The sequence below is a fragment of the Gallus gallus genome, chromosome 3 (assembly GCF_016699485.2).
Source record: "Gallus gallus isolate bGalGal1 chromosome 3, bGalGal1.mat.broiler.GRCg7b, whole genome shotgun sequence".
Classification (NCBI taxonomy): domain Eukaryota; kingdom Metazoa; phylum Chordata; class Aves; order Galliformes; family Phasianidae; genus Gallus; species Gallus gallus.
The window spans coordinates 66,606,582-66,626,096 of NC_052534.1; the positions used below are offsets into that span (position 1 = coordinate 66,606,582).

A 19,515-nucleotide genomic window follows, 5' to 3' on the forward strand; every position below is an offset into this window, starting at 1 on the left:
GGCGGCGGCGGCGGCGGCGGCGGAGCGGTGAGTGCCGGCCCGGCGCCGGCGGCCTCGCACCGGCTCCGAGCCCGCGGGAGGAGCGGCCGGGCCCGGGTCTAGCGTGGGGCTGGGCGGGAGGCGGGCGCGGCGGCGACCCTGGGGCCGCTCCTTTTCCGCGGCGTGGGCCGCGGGCCCCGCTCCCCGTCGTGCCCCGCGCCCCGCACGGGGTCTGCGGGCGTTGCTGGTGCCGGCAGGCGTGCGTCGGGCGCGGCGCTGCTGGCCGTGCGGCTGCCGCCCCGTGCGCGCTCCGACACCGGACCGTGTGCTGGGTGAGCGTGCCTGAGAGTGGCGTTCCGCGACTGAACGCCGAAGTCCCTCCTTCCTTCCTGTGATCCCAACCCACCGCATAGGTACCGCCCGACGGGGAGAGACTGCGAGGGTAGGGGATGTGAGGCTTAGGGAGCGGTTATTTACCACGGGGGTGGTGGTCAGACACCGGACCGGGCTGCCTAGAGGGGTGGTTGGTGCTCAAGAGGCACTTGGACAGTGCCAGCAGTGACACGCTGTAACTTCTGCCCAGGTTGGGCTGGGTGGGCTTCGTGGGTCCCTTCCAGCTGTGCATCGTGTTGTGCCATGGCTCCAGCACGAGCTGTTTGGTTTGGTGACTGGAGCTAAACACGCTTGTCAGCCACCCTGCTCGCTCTTAGGCATCATTTGTGCCTACTGTGTGTTGCTTCGTACAGCGTTCCTGCAGCTGCTCAGAGCTGCTGCCCTCACTGAGCACTTATAGGTGTTTATAGGTGTATTTCTGTTTAAAGTACGGAGCCTATAAGTTCAACTGGCAGGTAGTTAAGCAGTTTCACTTTTGGCTCAGCCGACCCTCAGGAAATGCCCAGTTCTAGCATGGGTCTTCCATAGTGTTTTCATTTGGTGGATTCTTCTGAAATTGCTGGATCTGCATTATTTATTGAAGATAGGTTAGCACTTAACAGCTGTCATACTCAGCCCTATTTTAGGCAGAGATCTTACAAAAACCAAAAACAACAACAACAACAAAAACCCCAACTGTTTATCTGCAGTTATTGCCAGCGTCCATAGGGTGAAGCTTAAAAGGTGAGCGTTCTGAAAGATCAGGAGGGCACAGAGTTCTGCCAGACCAATGCTGGTAATGTTTTATCCACGAGCACAGGATTTCAGGGCAAAATAGGACATCTGCAGCAGTGTGGCTGTGGTTGACTTGTTTGTTTGTTTGCTTCTGCTTAGGAGCTGCGAACAAAGAGTTCTCTATGTTTTAGTTGTGAAAGAGGAGTTTTCAGAAGGGTTGGCTGTACAGTTCACGGTACATTAGAGCTAAGCAGATGGAACAGTTGGCTGTAACTCTGATCTAAGAAGAAGCTACCTGTAGCCATTTCTTAGGGTTCTAAGGCACTTCTGGAGAAGCAAATCTCTGCCGGCGTTAGAGCTGACTTTAGACAAACAGTTCAGAAGCTTCAGAATTGCTTCAGGAATTGTTGAACTCTCTTGACTAATGAACAAAATGATATTTGATGTCTTACCGACTTCTAAGATTTGTTTAACTTCTTCTGTCCTTGCAGGTGCCTCCTTGCATATACGCCATAGAAATGGCAGAAATGTCTCCGGACCCTTCAGAGAAACTGGTCGTCATCCACTCCAAAACTCACAAACATACCATTCTAGCTAGCTTTGAAGAACAAAGGAAGAAAGATTTCCTTTGTGACATTACTCTAATAGTGGAGAATGTGCAATTCAGAGCCCATAAAGCTCTGCTCGCTGCCAGCAGTGAATACTTTTCAATGATGTTTGTAGATGAGGGCGAAATAGGGCAGTCAATTTACGTGCTGGAAGGAATGGTTGCTGACGCCTTTGGAGCGCTGCTAGAGTTTATTTACACGGGTTACGTCCATGCCACTGAGAAAAGCTCTGAACAGATTCTAGCTACTGCACAGCTCCTGAAGGTGAACGACTTGCTGAGGGCCTACAATGAGTACCAGGCCGGCCGCAGCCCTGGGGACACGTTGCCAATCACTACCAACGGCAGCACCTCTGTAGCACTTACTGCAGGCGACAAGAAAAGCGAAGAGCTGCCCAAGCGAAAACGAGGGCGACCGAGGAAGATCCATATTGTCCAAGAGGAAAAACCAGGAGCAAATTTTGCTGAAGACGTGCAGCTGAGGGAGAATAACTCCATGCAAAATAAGCAAAATTCTATGAAAAAAGACACGGCAGCAGACGGAATAGTTATCAGCGAACAGGATTTAGCAAGGAAAGATGCAGAAGAAACAGAACCCGCTGGTGGATCAGAAGCTGCCACTGCTCTGTCGGCTGAGAAAGATGAGAATTGTGATCCCAGGTCAGAAGGAATGCAGAGCGCTCAGAGCCGTTACAGCAAACGTAGGCTAAGGAGGTCCATCAGACTAAAAGATTATAAACTTCTCGGTGAAGAGGACGAAAAAGGACTGGCGAAGAGAACTGATGGAAAAAGAAAACGTGCAGGTTCTGAAGCTCGCTGTAAAGACTGTGGCAAAGTGTTTAAATATAATCACTTTTTAGCTATTCATCAGAGAAGTCATACAGGTAAGCGGTGAGACATTGTGTCCTTCAGTATAGGATTTAGTGCTGTTGCACAGTGTGAGCCACTTGTTGAAGTGTGCGCTGTTGTCTGTAGCAAGAGCTGCCCAAAAGAGCACATGGATCCAAATGGTTATGGTGTGTTTCTGAGGCTGTCTGCTGTTCTGTTCTTATCAGCAGACCTCATAGCCTTTACGTCTTACGTTGATTGCAGTTTAGGTAATCATTTCTCTGTTCAAACTTTGAGTAATGTGGCGATATTTAAATAATTGTTATTGCCACGTGAAGCATTTAGGGCCAGGCTGGGTGTGGCTCTGGGCAGCCTGGTCTAGTGATTGGCGACCCTGCACATAGCAGGGGGGTTGAAACTCGATGATCATTACAGTCCTTTTCAACCCAGGCCATTCTATGATTCTGTGATTCTCCTTATCACTTTTTAAAAGTCATTTTATGTAGATGCTTGATTGCAGTGAGTCTCACTATCAGCTTAGAATATCTAGTGAGAAGTAATGCATCTACACTGACAAATCTGGTTTTAGGAGAGCGCCCTTACAAGTGCAGTGAATGTGGCAAAGGCTTTTCCCAGAAGCACTCTCTTCAGGTCCATGAGCGGATGCACACGGGAGAGCGGCCATACACGTGCACTGTCTGCAACAAGGCTCTGACAACAAAGCATTCTCTTCTGGAGCACATGAGCCTACATACAGGTAAATATTGCAAAGCAAAGGTAACCCCCCTCTCCCTGCAAGAATATGCCTTTGTAGGAAAAGAAGTATTTCTGCCCTTTCTCATGTGTGCTGTTTTTTTTTTTTCCTTCTTAGACTTACATTAGATGTGGCCTGCATTTTAATAAGTGATTTTCTTCACAGGGCAAAAGGCTTTTACGTGTGATCAGTGTGGGAAATACTTCAGCCAAAAGAGACAGCTCAAGAGCCATTATCGAGTACACACAGGTATAACGAGCTTCAGTTTAAGAGCTGGCTGACAGTCTGTGCTGATTTGTCCTTGTAAAGATCAACTAAGGCCAAATATTCTTCTTTATTGATGTATGTAGGATTTGTTACCACGACGTGTGATATCTCAATATAACGATGAGTAGGATGAAAAAGACAGAATAGTGACTAATAAATGGAATGTCTAAGAAGGCAGTTAGTTGAGGAAGACCCTTCTGATGTTTAAAAATTGTGCTGCGTTTACCATAAAGCATCTTAGCCCTGCAGCCCATGTTGCATATGTGCAGAGAGAGAAAGTATGTTTGGGGGGGGAATAGTTCTCAGTTCCCTCTTTTACTATGCTAAGAACAAATAGAGAAATAGGGGTGTGTCATTCTGCTTTGTATGACAAGACAAAGACAAGGCAGTGCATCACCTTTTCTTTTATCTCCATATTATACCAAAGTGGTTATTTTACAGGACAGTGCTTTAACAAAGATCACTGAAGAGATAAAGGGGATCACTTATGCACTGACACTTTTTTTATTATTGCGACAAGGCCGTTCATTGCCGGAATGTAACCAGTGTCATCGCAAATTCATGGATGCAGCTCAGTTAAAGAAACATCTAAGGACACATACAGGTAATAATGTCTGTTGCCGTGTTGGTTTTGCGTTGGTTTTTTTCCCACTTGAAATAACACAGACACAACCATACATGAGGCGAGGGATGCTTATTTCTCTGGGTAGTGCTTTGGCTGTGCTGGTGGATTATGGTGCCTGTTTCAAATTAGGAGATAAGATATCAGGCTTTCATATAACCACAATACAGCTTGTGTTACAACAACACGGAAGCAGTACCTGTTATAGGAAGGTCTTTTCTTTTTTCCCTTAGAAAACCTGCTGCAGAAGATGTCAATTAGTTTTCCTGTGATAAAATCATGGACTGGGAATTTAGTTTATCTGGGTAGCCGCGTGCAGCGTTTGTTAGGCTAGATGTAAGCTATGTAGTAACAGAAAGTGCATGTCCTGAAAGAGTGTGTGTGTCCCCACTCCAGTCTGTGGGGGTGGATGATTATGGAAATGCTGCTGACCATAAGAATAATCATTTCAGTTTACTGTTTTATTATGCTGCAGTAAGACAGATGCTGGCCACAGATTGGCTAGGAGGGATGAATTAGTGCAAGTGACATCAAAGACTGTTCTAAGATTTAGAAAGCAAGGTGGTACTTGAATGGCTGGGAAACGTGGAATAAAAGTATTGGTGTAACCTCTCATGATGGAAAAGCATAAGATTCTTAAAATACTTATCTTTGAAGAGTATGTGCATAAATGACTTATATTTTTTTTTCTTTTAAAATAGCTGTAAACAGTGGCAATAGTTTCTTCCCAAAACTGAATTCTTCTTACTTGCATTACTTGTAGAGTGTATACAACGTCAAATTGTGATAAGGTCAGAACTTGTGTTCTTGGCCATTTTTTTGTGTTTCCAGGCTTGTATTTATTTGCAATACTTAGAAATATTGCATTTTCTCTTGAGGACAGCACAGTTCATATTGACATAAGACTATGCGGTGCTGATAAAGCTCTATAAATGTAATGGGACACGAGCTTGGTGGTGGGAAATGAGAAGGGTTGTCATGGTAGCAAGGTGTGTTGCAAATCATAGAATCATAGAATCGCTAAGGTTGGAAAAGACCCACAGGATCATCCAGTCCAACCATTCACCCATCACCAATGGCTCTCACTAAACCATGTCCCTCAACACAACATCCAAACACTCTGAACACCACCAGGCTCGGTGACTCCACCGCCTCTCTGGCAGCCCATTCCAGTGCCTGACCACCCTTTCAGAGAAGTAGTACTTCCTAACGTCCAGCCTGAACCTTCCCTGGCACAGCTTGAAGCCATTCCCTCTAGTCCTATCACTAGTCACCCGAGAGAAGAGGTTGACCCCCAGCTCACTACAACCTCCCTTCAGGAGGACATTATTTCACTGAATTCTAGCAGAAATTGATTTGCAGTCAATACTGCTTCCAGAAAAGACAGGCCAGATGCCAATATTACCAATGAGGAAATATCATTTGATCTATTCCATCTCAAAAGCAAGGAGTAAAATCCTAAGGAACCCGGAGGTCAGGTGTTAACATTAATATGACTGCTTTGGCTGCAGTTTTGTAGCACTGTATATCATAAGGACACAGACAACTTAAGGAAGTTACTCCTCTTTTCATAAGAAAGCTGGTAAGCATCGCAGTTCTAAAAATGTCAATCTTGGGTTGGAAGAAACCTTTAAAGATGGTCTAATTCCTACCCCAGTGCCAAGGGGAGGGACATGGGACGTCTTCCCAGGGCATTGCAGGTCTGGGATGAAGTCTTACAGGTCAACTGACTTAAGATAATGGATTCACTTCAGGTTTGGAAGTATGGGCTTACTGATGGGCATGGTGCTCCACTTGAGCCTGGTGCTGTCTGCTAATGCAGGGGCAGCCTTTTTCAAGATTCTGTGTTCTGTGTGGACCGTCTGCAGGCACCTGCGGCTATCTTGGTACATTTTTTGTTGCCTTCAGGGCTTGGATCACCCGATGGTCTATCTTCAAAGAGGAGAAATATCAGAGATGTACCTTTAACATTTTATACCCTTATTAACTAATGAGTTCAGTTTCAGATATCCATGCTGACCATTGACAGAAGCACGATCATTTGTCTGTACATGCTTAGTAACTCTGTACGGTGAAATCTCATAGAATCATAGAACATCCTGAGCTGGAAGGGACTTACAGGTTTCATTGAGTCCAACTCTGGGCTCCACACAGGACAAACCAATATTCAAACCTTATGTCTGAGAGCACTGTCCAAATGCTCCTTGAACTCCAGCAGCATGGGGCCATGCCCACTGCCCTGGGCAGCCTGTTCCATGCCACCACCCTCTGGAAGAGAACCTTTCAAATGTTTTTAAGTACTAAAAGAACTGATGTCATGTTTCTTTTTGATAGGTGAAAAGCCTTTCACTTGTGAAATTTGTGGCAAGTCATTCACAGCTAAAAGTTCTCTTCAGACTCACATTAGAATTCACAGGTAAATTACGTCTAATTTTCATTACATTCTTTATAAATATGATTTCTATTCTGCTACCTGTATCTAGTGCTTCTTCAGTTACAGATTGTTCAAGTCTTGCTTGCGTTTTGGATGGATGATTAAAGACTGACACTTTTGTTTAACCTAGTAGTGGAAAGTGTTGTGCTATTCAACAGTCGTGTGCTAAGATGTTGAAGGTATTTCTTTTGTGCATTGTGTGTGTTTAATGATCATGTACTTACTGCTGTATTATTTATGCAAGACTTCTTACTGTAAATGTCTAACAGCAAAATAGTAGCCATAGTGTAACAAGATTACTGGAGCATTTTCCTGTTTTCCTGTAGTCTGTCACATTTTTACTACTTAGCATGTTGGCATGGGTAAAAGCTGTATTACCTAAACGCTTGTCCATTGTGAAACCATTGGAGAACTGCTGTGAGCCTTATGTAAAAGAAAATATTTCCAGTATAATTTCTTGTCCGTTTGAGACAGGCAGCAATTTAGGAGTTAGAGATTTCCTTTAGTTTTAAAGCTAATGCTGTTAACCAACATTTTACAGTAGTGCTTACAATTGTGCAAGTGAGTTGCATCCTTGTCAAGATCCAGTAGCAGAGTTTGTACCTCTGGTATTAGGACAAAAGGGAAGTTGTGTTCTTTCTGTAGCAAATGAAAGCATTGTGCAGTTCATGATTGTGAACAGAAATAGTTAGGAAGTCAAGCAGAGAATATTATTTGATACGACTATTCTTATGTGTTTGTGATGCAGCAAAAGAAAATAATCATTTCAGTTTCTTACTCTGTATTAAGCTGCATAAAGCAGCACTTCAAAGCAAATATTTTCATGATATCAAATACGTTCTTTTGCAGGGGAGAAAAGCCGTATTCTTGTGGGATATGTGGCAAATCTTTCTCTGATTCCAGTGCTAAGAGAAGACACTGTATCCTACACACAGGCAAAAAGCCTTTTTCTTGCCCAGAATGTAGTTTGCAGTTTGCTCGTCTGGACAACCTGAAGTCTCACTTGAAAATTCATAGCAAGGAGAAGCAGTTTCAAGAAGCCAGCACTGCTCCAAGCACCAACACTAATTCAGAGGAAGTGAGAAATATTCTTCAGCTGCAGCAGTATCAACTTGCCACCTCTGGAGGGCAGGAAATTCAACTGCTGGTTGCAGATGCAGTGCATAACATAAACTTCATGCCTAGTCATAATCAAGGCATTAGTATCGTTACTGCAGAGAGTGCCCCAAATATGGCAACGGGGCAGGCTGCTAACCTCACGCTGCTTGCTCAGCCACCACAGCAGTTGCAAAACTTGTTGCTTTCAGCTCAGCAGGAGCAAGTGGAACAAATCCAAAACATCAATGTGATGGCAAACCAAATAGAGACTGCTCAGCCTGAACAAATGCACGTCATCACCCTTTCCAAGGAAGCACTAGAACATCTCCATGCTCATCAAGGGCAAAATGAAGAAATCCATTTAGCAGGATCTTCCCATCCAGATTAGCACATGCAGCTGGCTCAGGAATCAAGTCAACTGTCTCACTCTAGCCAAGATACAGTTTCTTCTCATTGAATTAGTGAAGAATAGAATTAAAATGTACATATTTCTGAATCCTCCCAGGAGTCTGTGTCAGTAAATAAGTCAGCTCATGAGCATCCTATTCAAGCACAGCCTTTTTAAAATGCTTATTTGTCACTGGAGGGCTGGGCTTTAGCATGCTTCTCATCCAAGCAGTGATTACACACATCACACTTTCTTTTCTGCAGCATAATCTTATCTGAAGATGCTTTGGTGATTTTTGGTGGGTGGCTTTCCATTTTCTTGACCTTATTTATTTTAGACTTTTTTACTGTTATCAGTTGGTATTTCTCCACCATGTAGTCCATACCTCACTAGCGATTAAAGCTTTTTTTTTCTGTGCCTCGCACAAATCCATGGCTCCTGAGCAGCTGCTTGGCCCCTTATTTGTATTTCCATGTGACATTCCAGGGAAGCACACCTTGCTGGCTGAAGAACAGTGTTAAGATGTCTGCTGATCAGAGACTACAACTTCTCCGATGGAGTCAACAGTACCTGAATTACTGTCAAGCTTAAGATAACGAGTACTTTTTGCAAAGATAACACCTTATGTCTTATGTCTAATGAACTTTCTCTTTGCGAGTTAATGTATAACTTTGTCTGTGACCATCCCCTTAAGTGCATTTTGATTTATTGAACACCAAATTTGGTCTGAGTTGAAATTATTTAAGCTTTTGGTTCTGAGCTGTCCTTTCCGTTTCTGGTACTCTCTAAGAGTTCTGCTCCTCAGAAATGCTTCAGCCATTGCACTTGAATGGTGGCAGTGCAATGCGGTGGTTATTCTGGACAACTGAACAGCCCGCATTCTGTTAATTCCACCACTCGCTTGCTGTGTGACAGTGAGCAAGGCAGTTGACCTCTGTGCCTTAGTTTCCTATCTATTAGGTGGGGTAATGTCCACACACCCTGCCAAGCACTTTGAAGAGCTCTTGATGTGGAAGGCGCTGTCTGTTGAAGTGCGGAATTCTCTTCCTGACAGGCCTCAGTCTAAGGTTGGGAGCCAGTTTCTATTTAAAGTATTATTTTTTTGTACTTTTGAGAGCGAATGGAATGTTCCTTTTAATATATGTTAAAGCTGGTAATTTTTCATGTCCCCATAAAAACAATGAATAGGATAACTTCAGAGCATAATGAGCTGTATACACAGGGCATATCACGTTAAAATTGTACGGCTATTTTTGTTGGCTAGATTAGATGTGTACAGATGGTTTTTAATGACTGACTGCTGACAAAAAAAAGATTTGACAACTTAATAAAATGCCATGTCAGAGTTTTTGCTTTGCATCCAAGTTCAGCTACTGAGAACATCTCACTTGGTGTACTCATGTAAAATCCAGATAAAGATGCCACTGCTACTTAAAGCAACGTTCTCAGTCCTCACTTTGGTTTTAAAATGTTGTGATTTACATTGGCGTTGCTTTTACAAAGGAAAAATCTAAAAATTAGGGGATTACCAGGTAAAAACAAAACAAATTTTATTGTGTGCTTGGACATGAGGGAGCTGGGCTTGTTCAGTCTGGAGAAGAGAAGGCTCTGGGAGACCTCACTGCAGCCTTCCATACTTGAAGGGTGCTTCTAAGCAGGCTGGAGACCGACATTTTGCATGGTCTGATAGAACAAGAGGAAATGGTTGTAAATTAAAAGAGAGGAGATTTAGATTAGATATTAGGAGGAAATTCTTTAGTCAGAGAGGGGTGAGGCGCTGGCGCAGCTGCCCAGAGAAGCTGTGGGTGCCCCATGCATGGAGGTACTCAAGGTCAGGTTGGATGGGGTCCTGGGCAGCTGAACCAGAGGGTGATAACCAGCCCATGGCACAGTGCTGGAACTTCAATGGTCTTTCATATCCCTTTCAACCCAAGCCTCTACATGACTGTATTCTTTATGACTGACCAGAGCCACTTGCACTGATCAGTTTATAAATGACAGAACAGGTTAGGGTGGAAGGGACTTCCAGAGTCTGTCTAGTCCATCATCCCGTTCAGTTTCAAACATTTCCAAGGATGGAGATCCACAACCTTTCTAGGCCACCAGTTCCAGTGCTGGACCATAGTCATAGTGAAAAAAAAAATGTTATGTTTAACTGGAATTCCCCATATTCTGCTTTGTGTCTGCTGCCTCTTGTCCTACTGCTTCTCTTCTAAGAAGTGTCTGGCTCTGCCTTCTCCATGCCCTTCGCTTAGGCTGCTGAAGACAGCAGTATGGTCCTCCCAAAGCATTCTCCTAAGGGCTGAACAAACCCAGCTGTGTCAGCTGCAGCTTTTTAATCACCTTGGTGGCCTGCTGCTGTCAGTCCAGTTGTCAGTGCATCCCACAACAGAACATTAGTTAGGGTTTTCACCTTATTTTTTCCCCTTCAGAACAGAGAGATGCAATGTGTATGTTTTTCTGTCACTAAAGAGAAGCAGCATTTGAGATAAATATTCTGGTGGTTTCATACTAACAACTTTGATTTTTACCTACAGTGCAGATAATCTGAAATACTGTAACGCGTAACCACGAATACTGTCTTGTCATAAGTTTGCAGGAGCAGTCACACAGGGATTGCTAGGTGCTTTTTTTCTCTACAATTAAAACAGAAGTGTTGGGTTTGGAATTCTCTTACCCTTTTTTTTCTGCCAACAAGTAGTGTAGGAATGAGCCTCTCCGAATAGCACAGCAGCAGCTAATCTTTCACTCCGCACTGCTTAAGCTGTCAGCACACGTTTTAGCTTGCACTTGAGAAATTATAAGCTCACGTGGCTTCTCATACCACAAACACTGCTTTCTGACAGCATTTCCTTCATTTGTAGTGAATGCATTTCTGTTAACGCTGAAAATAAATCTCTGTCCTTTGTGTGCACTTTTAAGGCTACAACTGGAGCCTAAAAAATTGTTTTGAGTTTTAAAACCAACCCGCAGCTTTGCTTTTCAGTCCAACTGTCAGTAATGTCACTAAGAACTGCTTAGCAAAAAATGGGTGCCCTTAAAACTGTGCTTCGGAGCAGCTCCCTTCAGTGTCTTTACTCCTTAGCCAATAAACACCTTAGCTTCTCATTTCCCCGCACGGGATAATCTTAGCAAATCCATCTCATTGCTTAATATATTCAAATGAGGTTAGGATTTTGGACGTAAATGCAGGAAAATAGGAAACTACTGAAAGATCCATTTTTGTGAGCAATTAACAGAGTTTTATGTTGATGCCACTACACTTGTGAGTTAACTCAGCACGTGTGACCTCTAAAGTGATTTTACTATTCTTCCAAATGCAAGTTTATGAAAAACTGCCTTTTTTTTTTTTCCTGAAGATTTTGGCAGATTCCCCAGGTGAAAGTTTAAACAAATTCCCATGGGGTAGAGCAAACGCACTGTGCTGAAGTGTGTGCCTGGCTATTGTGTGCATGCTTACTCTCCTTCCTAATTATATTCATGCTGGAGCTGTAAATAACACTCGACCTCAGCAATCTAAAGTTCAAAAGGGTATGCAGTTCTGCGTCCAGGAGCTGAGATGTTGCTTCTCTGTGCCTTCTGTTCCTTTTTTGACAGATGAATATGAGAACATTCATATGAGCTGTGAAAGCAAATCAGGAAAATCTTCATCTTCGCGGCTTGGTTTTGCAGGGCTTTTTTGGTTTTTGTTTTGTTTTTGTACTTGTTTTATGCTCTCTTTGGTGCTCAGAGGGACTACCAGGGAGGGGTTTTACAGCAGTGCAAGAAGAGCTGACAACTACCTCATGGTGAGCTCTTGTAAACTGAATGTTTACGTGCAGGCTGAAGCTGGGGATGTTGAGCCTGGCATCAATCTTGCCAGTTGTTCAGGAAAGAGACTGGCTTGCTACCTCCAGTAAAACTATTGCTTTCCAATTCTCCTCCTTTTGGATGTCCTCTTCAAGAGTGGGGAGGGAACTAGGGATGCTGTACTTTCCACAGCTGTGGTGTCAGGACTTCTTTCATCCATGCTTCAGGAGAGTGAAGAGGCTGCTTCTCCCAGACCTGCAGTTCTATTAGCTATGGGAGTCCTATATGATTCATTCGTTTTCAGATCTTCCATAAAAAGATGGTTAACAATGAATGTTTTTTTATAACAGGTGGACCACTGCTCATCTCTGGCCCAGGCAATTCTTCCCAGTGGAAAAAAACATCCAGGCACATTCTAGGTGAACCAGCATCTCTAGCATCTCGCTGTAGTATGCTTGCCACTATTTCCTGGCTAGTATTTTAATCCCACCAAACTGAAATTACCTTTGGCATAGGTGCATTCCTAGAGGGCACTGCTCCTGGCAGTCTACGGCTGGGTCCTCCCCATTCTTGAAGGTCACCATGTTGTCTGCTTTGACTGCTGGCTGGTAACAGCTGCATTTCCTCCACACAGTATTTACCTGACAGCAGCTGGTACAAAGCAGCAATGGTGGCCTTCCCTCACAGCACACCCTATTGTGGTTCAGCAGCTCCAGCGGAAGAGCTGTGCAGCATTTCCTCTCCACCTATTCGCTGTGAAGCTCTTTGGCATTTGTGTCTTCAACAAGTGTTAGTCTTTCCCCAGCTCCTAGCTGGGCACTGCTGCAGTCATTGGGCTGCACCATTGCTACTGGGTGTCCCCTTCCAGCTCTCCTGCCAGTGCATCTTCATTTCAGCCTGGAGAAGAGAAGGCTGCAAGGTGACCTGATAGCGGCCTTTCAGTATCTAGAGGGGAGCTACAGGAAAGAAGGGGACAGACTCTTTAGCAGGGTCTGTGGTGACAGGGCAAGGGGACATGGCTTCAAGCTCAAAGAGGGTAGATTTAGGTTAGATTTAAGGAAGTCTTTTACAGTGAGGGTGGTGAGGCACTGGAACAGGTTGCCCAGTGATGTGGTTGATGCCCCATCCCTGGGAGCATTCAAGGCGAAGCTGGATCAAGCCCTAGACAACGTGACTTAGCTGCGCATGTCCCTGTTTGTTGCAGGGGAGCTGGACTAGATGATCTTTAAAGGTCCCTTCCAATTCTAGGGACTCCATGATTCTATGTGGTAGCTCTCACTCAATGTTGTGGACAAATCCCATCTGCCTCTCTCTTTCTCAGCCTCTCCACAATGCTGTCTTGGACTGAAAGGAGCTGCAGTGGCAGCAGGCACAGCTGGTGAAAACATCTGGGAAGAGCGAGCCCTCAGGACCAGGAATGAAAGCTTGGGCTTGTGTGTCAGGGCACACGTGCACATTTCAAAGATCTCCATGTTTCCGAGAACGTCAGCTGCATGGTCTGTGAAAGGATCAACTTTTCAGTGTACTGTACGCTGCTTGCACCTGCCATGCTCTCCCTCACTGTAATCCCTACGCTCAGGCAAGTGCAGGGCTGTGTGAGCAAACTGCCCCATGAGCTCTTAGCTCCCACAAGCCATTCACAGTCACTAAAGTACTGTCAGTAAGCTTCCAAAACAGTATCATATATATATATATACACATATATATACATATGTATATGTATATATATTCCTTTTCCTTAACAGATATATATATTAAGGAATATATATATATTCCTAGATTTCCTAATTTAATTCTGTACATAGAAAGACTTGATTCCTATTCCTTTTCCTTAATATATATATATTCTGGGAATATATATATATATGAATTAAATTTCAGGAACAGTGAGTATAAATTTAAGCACACTTAGGAGATAAGGGCAACAATTTTTTGTTTCAAAATAATATGCAGTTGATTGCTTTGGTTTTAATTGTCATGTTTTGTAGTGCAACAAGGAGGAAAGAGGCATTTTAAAAGCCCAAACTTCAGTATGTGTATCAAGGTAGATATAGAGAATAATGGATACCAAAGAGAATATTTTCTGATTTTCTTATATTTTCTTATTTTATATTTGACTCTGGCTATGTTGCTTCACTTTGGGCTTTATATAGGGCTACTATAGAAGTTTGGCTGGAGGACAAGCCATATGATCATTCTACTAAAATTAGGCTCTGTTTGTCACAGGCTGCAGAAGCTTTGGAGCCATCGTGCTGGCCTGAGGCAGGAGGAAGAAAAGGGCTCCCTTTTCCCATTCCTTTCCCTTGACTCTCCCTTTCCTCATGGAATCAAACAAGCAGCTGTAGCTGAATCCTCCCGCATGCTGTGTTTAGTTAGAGTCATACCTCAGCTTGTTCTCTGTCACCCCATGTGTGAGTGCAAATTAAAGCCCTATTAAAATCCCCTCTATATGGGATTTTAATATATCAAAATTGATATATTTTTTTTTCCTATTGGAAACATGAAAAAGCCAATAGCTTCCTCTGTAACATGCGACCCAGCACAGCCAGCTGAGCCCATGGCCATCCCACAAACCGTATTTGTGTGGGATGGATGATTTAGCAGAAAGTGACCAGACGTGCGAGGGCAGCAGAAAACTTTGCTGTGACAGCCACGACCCCTCCAGAACTGCTTTGTCAACGCACTGTGCTGCGTTCAGCACAGGGACCATGACCTGGCATGCCACTGCAGCATGCTGCTGGGAGCTTCCTTGGGGCAGATGCTTCTTTATCAAGGGCAGTACTAAGCTGTAAATCTCACTGCCGTGGGGCTTTTCTATTTGGACAAAAAGTAAATAAATGCACACTGAAAAGATCCACCAAGGCGCTAAGATACTGCAAAACCCCAAAGCAACAGCTGGCCACAGACTGGGAGGGCAATGGGGAAGCACCGGTGCTGTGTTTGCTCCCCCCTGTAGCTTTTGCTGGGCACCTGCTGTCAGCCACTGCCAGGATCAGGATCCTCATCCCAGGGCAATCCTTTAAATGCTGCAGCACTCAGGGGATCAGTAACAAGATCTGTGTGCCAGCTCCTTGTTCTGCAGCATGTGTTGCATGTCATCCAATTTTTTTCCTCCTTGGTAAAAAGAGAAATTGGGCATTCCCTAACTTTCTGTAGAGTTCTACAGGATGTACACATACTGCACACAGGCTCTGCCCTCCCTCCAACCCCTTTTCACCCTCCTTTCCCCCCCTCCTTGCTGTGTTGCCGTGGTGCTGGGCCCTGTTGACAAAGAGTTGCCATGGATGGTGAGTGGCTGCCTGCAGTGGTGGAGGTGACGGGACTGCTCCAGGACCCAGCTTTCCATGTAGCCAAGTGCGCAGCAGAGGTAACTGGGAGCAGTGGGGAGTGCTGGAATGAATGGAAATGGGGTGGGAGGGCCTGGGAGCCCCAGGGATGCTCCACAGAGCCAGGTATAGCTGGGCAGTCCTACACAACATGAGTAGAGCTGTGTACAGTGAAGTCCTGCCTTGTCCCACATCCTCGTCCCTGGGCTCAGTCACCTACAGGACTGCAGCTGTTGAAATGCCTGCAGAAATGCAGCTGATGATGCTCAGAAATCTTTGAATGCCTTGCTACTTGCATCTATCTCACATGGCAGAGGAGGGGAGTGTAATTCCTATTTGTGAAGCAGACATTCTTACAAAATGTTCCACAACATTTGTGAGCAGGTGTTCAGATCAGTTTGTGCTTCTGCAGGTGCCAGGAATTATGCCAGTGCAGGACGGGTGTGGTGCAATCACTGGACTTAGTGAGGCTTTGGCTCAGGTGGTAATTAATTAGGGAAGTACAAGCATGGATAGGATGGATGGGTGGGGGCATTATACTGCTTGTTAGCAATTTCTTTTTTCACATTTGGTATATCTAGGCACTGAAGCTGAAGTTTCCAAGCAAGTTTGCAGATCCTGTAGTACATCCTTTATTAGAATTTGCATGGAATGAATATTTACAGGAGAAGAAGAAGGTAACTCTTATAACTGTTAGCTGCATGTCTATAATTAAGTAGATCTTGTCTCATGAGTAATAGAATATCCTGAGTTGGAAGGGACCCGTAAGCATCATCAAGTCCAACTCCTGGCTCTACACAGGACTCACTAAAAATCAAACTATATGCCTGAGCACATTGTGCAGGAGATTCTTCAACTCAAGCAAGCTCAGCATTGTGACCAGCCTGGGTAGCCTGGCAGCCTGTTCTGTGCCTGATCACCTTCTCATGAAGAAACTCTTCCTAACACCCAGCATGACCCTCCCCTAACACAGCTCCATGCCATTTTCTTGGGTCCTGTCCCTGTCACTTTCTTCCTGTGGAAGAAGGGACAGGCAACTTGGGGAGAATACAAAGAAATTGTTAGGATGTGCAAGGAGAAAGTTAGAAAGGTAAAAGTCCAGCTTAAATTCAACCTGGCCACTGTAGTAAAAGAACAAAAACCTTCTTACAAATAGATTAACAGTAAGAGGAGGGCTAAGGGAAGAAAATCTCCATCTTCTGGATGTGGCAGGGAACGTGACCACTGAGGATAAGGAAAAGGCTGAGGTTCTCAGTGCCTTCTTTAGATCTGTCTTTAAAAGTCAGACCAGTTATCCTCAGGGTACTGTACCTCCTGACCTGGAAGTCTGGGACTGGGGGCAGAATAAACCACCCTCAATTCAGGTGGAAACAGTTAGAGACTGACTACTCCACCTGGACTGACTGTCACAAGTGGGGCTGGGTGGGATCCACCTCCCTTGCGGAAGTAGCTGGTGGAGGTGACTGCCAATCTGCTTTCTACCATCTGACAACATTCTGCATCAGCTGGAGAGGTCCCAGAGGATTGGAAGCTTGCCAGCGTGACTCCCATCTACAAGAAGGGTCGTAAGGAGGATCCAGGGAACTATAGTCCTGTCAGCCTGATCTCGGCACCAGGGAAGGTTATGGAGCAGATCATCTTGAGCAAGATCATGCAGTATGTGTGGAACAACTGGGGGATCAGGCCCAGCCAGCATGGGTTCACAAAAGGCAGATCTTGCTTGACCAACCTGATCTCCTCCTATGGTTGAGTGACCCACCTGGTGGATCAGAGAAAGGCTGTTGATGTAGTCTACCTAGACTTCAGCAAAGCCTTTGACACTGTCTCCCACAGTATTCTCCTAGAGAAGCTGGCAGCCCTGGACGAGAGCATTGAGTGTGCCCTCAGTAAGTTTGCAGAAGACACCAAGTTGAGAGGAAGTGTCAGTCTTCCTGAGGGTAGGGAGGCCCTTAAGAGCCTGGACAGGGTGGATCACTGGGCAGAGGCCAGTGGGATGAAGTTCAAAAAGACCAAGTGCTGGGTTCTGCACTTTGGCCACAACAACCCCAATCAATGCTACAGACTTGAGGCAGAGTGGCTGGAAGACCACGAGGAGAAAGCGGACCTGGGGGTGTTGGTCGATGCTTGGCTGAACGTGAGCCAGCAGCGTGCCCAGGTGGCCAAGAATGCCAATGGCATCCTGGCTTGTATCAGAAATAGTGTTGCCAGGAAGAGCAGGAAGGGGACTGTCCCCCTCTACTCAGCACTGGTGAGGCTGCACTTTGAGTACTATGTTCAGTTTTGTTCCCCTCATTACAAGAAAGATACTGAGACCCTGGAGTGTGTCCAGAGAAGGGCAACAAAGCTGGTGGGAGGTCTGGAGCACAAGTCTTATGAGGAACAGCTGAGGGAACTGGGATTGTTCAGTCTGGTGATAAGGAGACTCAGGAGAAGACTTTATTGCTTTCTATAGCTCCCTGAAAGGAGGCTGTGGTGAGGTGGGAGTTGACCTCTTTTGCCACATAACTAGTGATAGCACAAGAGGGAATGGCCTCAAATTGAGCTGGGGGAAGTTCAGGATGGATATTAGGAAAAAATTCTTCTCCGAAAGAGCGGTCAGGTGCTGGAATGGGCTGCCCAGGGAGGTGGTGGAGTCACCATCCCTGGAGGAGTTCAAGATACATTTAGAAGTTGTATTAAGGGACATTTTTGAGTGGGGAAATATTGGTGGTAGGTGGATGGTTGGACTGGATGATCTTGGAGGTCTTTTCCAACCTTGGTGATTCTATGATTCTAAGAGTCAGCAGTGCCCCTCCACTCCCTGTGAGGAGCTGTAGGCCACCATTTGGCCTCCTCTCAGCCTCTTCTGCTCTGGGCCAAACAAACCAAAAGATCTCAGCCACTTCTTGCTTTACCCCTTGCCTCAGCTGCCTAGCTGCCATGCCAATGCCTCTTTCCCTTCCAGCACACCTCACCAAAACCCCTGCTGCAGGGTTTAAAAGTAGGAGAAGCACAAAAATACCACAGGCCACCCGGCCTGTTGTAAGCATTACTAATCGTATCTTTACTAAATGTGAAAATAATCCCTTGAGGCTCTGTGCTCTCCCTCTATCACGCAGGAGCTGAGAGGTGAGGTGTGGGGATATGCCTCCCACGTGATGTGCTTTGTTAATGGATGGCTGCTGGGTGATGAGAAGGACTTGCTCGAGTGGGCCTATTGCAAATGGGGCTACTGTGATTTTAAGCCTGAGGCCCTTTACCAAGCAATCACTGAAGATTTCTACACCAAACACCTGAAGAGCAGCCAGGCAAGTAATGTGGTTTTACAAGAAGAGTGCAAGGTGCGTAACCAACTGAATGTATTATCACAGAATCTCAGAATTGTAGGGGTTGGAAGGTACCTGTGGAGATCGCTGAGTACAACTGCCTGCTAAAAGCAGGTTCCCTATAGTAGGTTACCCAGGAAAGTGTCCAGGTGGCTCTTGAAGATCTCCAGAGAAGGAGACTCCACAACCTCTCCAGGCAACCTGCTTCGGTGCTCTGTCACTCTCACAGTAAAGAAGCTTTTCCCCATGTTCATATGGAAAGTTCTGTGTCCCAGTTTGTGCCTGTTGCCACTTGTACTGTCACTGTGTACCACCAAAAAGAGCCCAGACCAATCCACTTGACTCCTGCCCTTTAGATATTTACAAGCATTGATAAGATCCTCCTTCAGTCTTCTTTTCTCCAGGCTGAACAGTCCCATGTCTCTCAGCTTTTCTTCATAAAGGAGATGCTCCAGATCTGTTACCATCTTTGTGGCCCTCTGCTGGACTCTCTCTAGAAGTTCCCAGCCTTCTTCAACTGGGGAGCCCAGAACTGGACATCGTACTCCAGTGCTCAGATGAAGCACAGCAGATATCACACTGATTCCATGTAGATTTGAGAATTAAGGGCAAAGAGCAAGAACTGTTCCTTTTAGTGGGGTGATGGCTATTCCTGCTAATTCATTTATCCTGCCCATATCATATGGGCCACAACAGGCACACAAACAAGTACAAGGTGAAGCTGGCCCTGACACTGCTAGGATTATTTCTGCCCAGAAGAGTGAAACATCTTTTGCCCTTTTGTTTGTTTAAACAAAGCAATAGGAATACAGTTCTGTACTGACCATCCCACAGACGTGCTGAGATGGCTCACACTGAGCAGCTGGCGCTGACCTGCATTAGAAAGGAAGGGCTGCACTGAAAGTTGGCCTTCATCTCACTGGATTTGTTTTTCTGGCCCAAACAGCACATGTTTGTGTATTTGGACATAGCCATTGAGGAGCAGCCCATCGGGACACTTCTATTTGAGGT

The 19,515-nt window shown here is 45.3% G+C and overlaps 2 protein-coding genes across 21 annotated transcripts in view; both read left to right on the plus strand.

The window, feature by feature from the left end:
- Positions 1-9,430, plus strand: ZBTB24 (zinc finger and BTB domain containing 24). 4 transcript variants are annotated; one of them, XM_015284564.4, is made up of 7 exons: positions 1-421; positions 1,578-2,577; positions 3,111-3,278; positions 3,441-3,524; positions 4,063-4,146; positions 6,499-6,580; positions 7,448-9,430. In XM_015284564.4, exons 2-7 carry the CDS (start codon positions 1,605-1,607, stop codon positions 8,082-8,084), a joined length of 2,028 nt encoding a protein of 675 aa, XP_015140050.2. In that variant the 5' UTR covers positions 1-421; positions 1,578-1,604; the 3' UTR covers positions 8,085-9,430. The 4 variants fall into 4 exon arrangements, with proteins under 4 accessions (XP_015140050.2, XP_419793.5, XP_015140051.2 ...); XM_419793.8 differs by having other exon boundaries at positions 1-392; XM_015284565.4 differs by having other exon boundaries at positions 1-27.
- Positions 9,053-19,515, plus strand: part of PPIL6 (peptidylprolyl isomerase like 6) — a 15,135-nt gene continuing 4,672 nt past the window's right edge. For 2 of the 17 annotated variants that reach the window (XM_040698358.2, XM_040698360.2), the window contains exons 1-5: positions 15,140-15,240; positions 15,612-15,683; positions 15,781-15,876; positions 18,298-18,519; positions 19,451-19,513. In XM_040698358.2, coding sequence (XP_040554292.1) covers positions 15,154-15,240; positions 15,612-15,683; positions 15,781-15,876; positions 18,298-18,519; positions 19,451-19,513 — 540 coding nt within the window. In that variant the 5' untranslated portion in view covers positions 15,140-15,153. Of the gene's footprint in view, positions 9,152-15,139; positions 15,241-15,611; positions 15,684-15,780; positions 15,877-18,297; positions 18,520-19,450; positions 19,514-19,515 lie in introns of those variants that run through there. The other 15 variants (XM_040698361.2, XM_040698362.2, XM_040698364.2 and 12 more) reach the window with 10 other exon arrangements.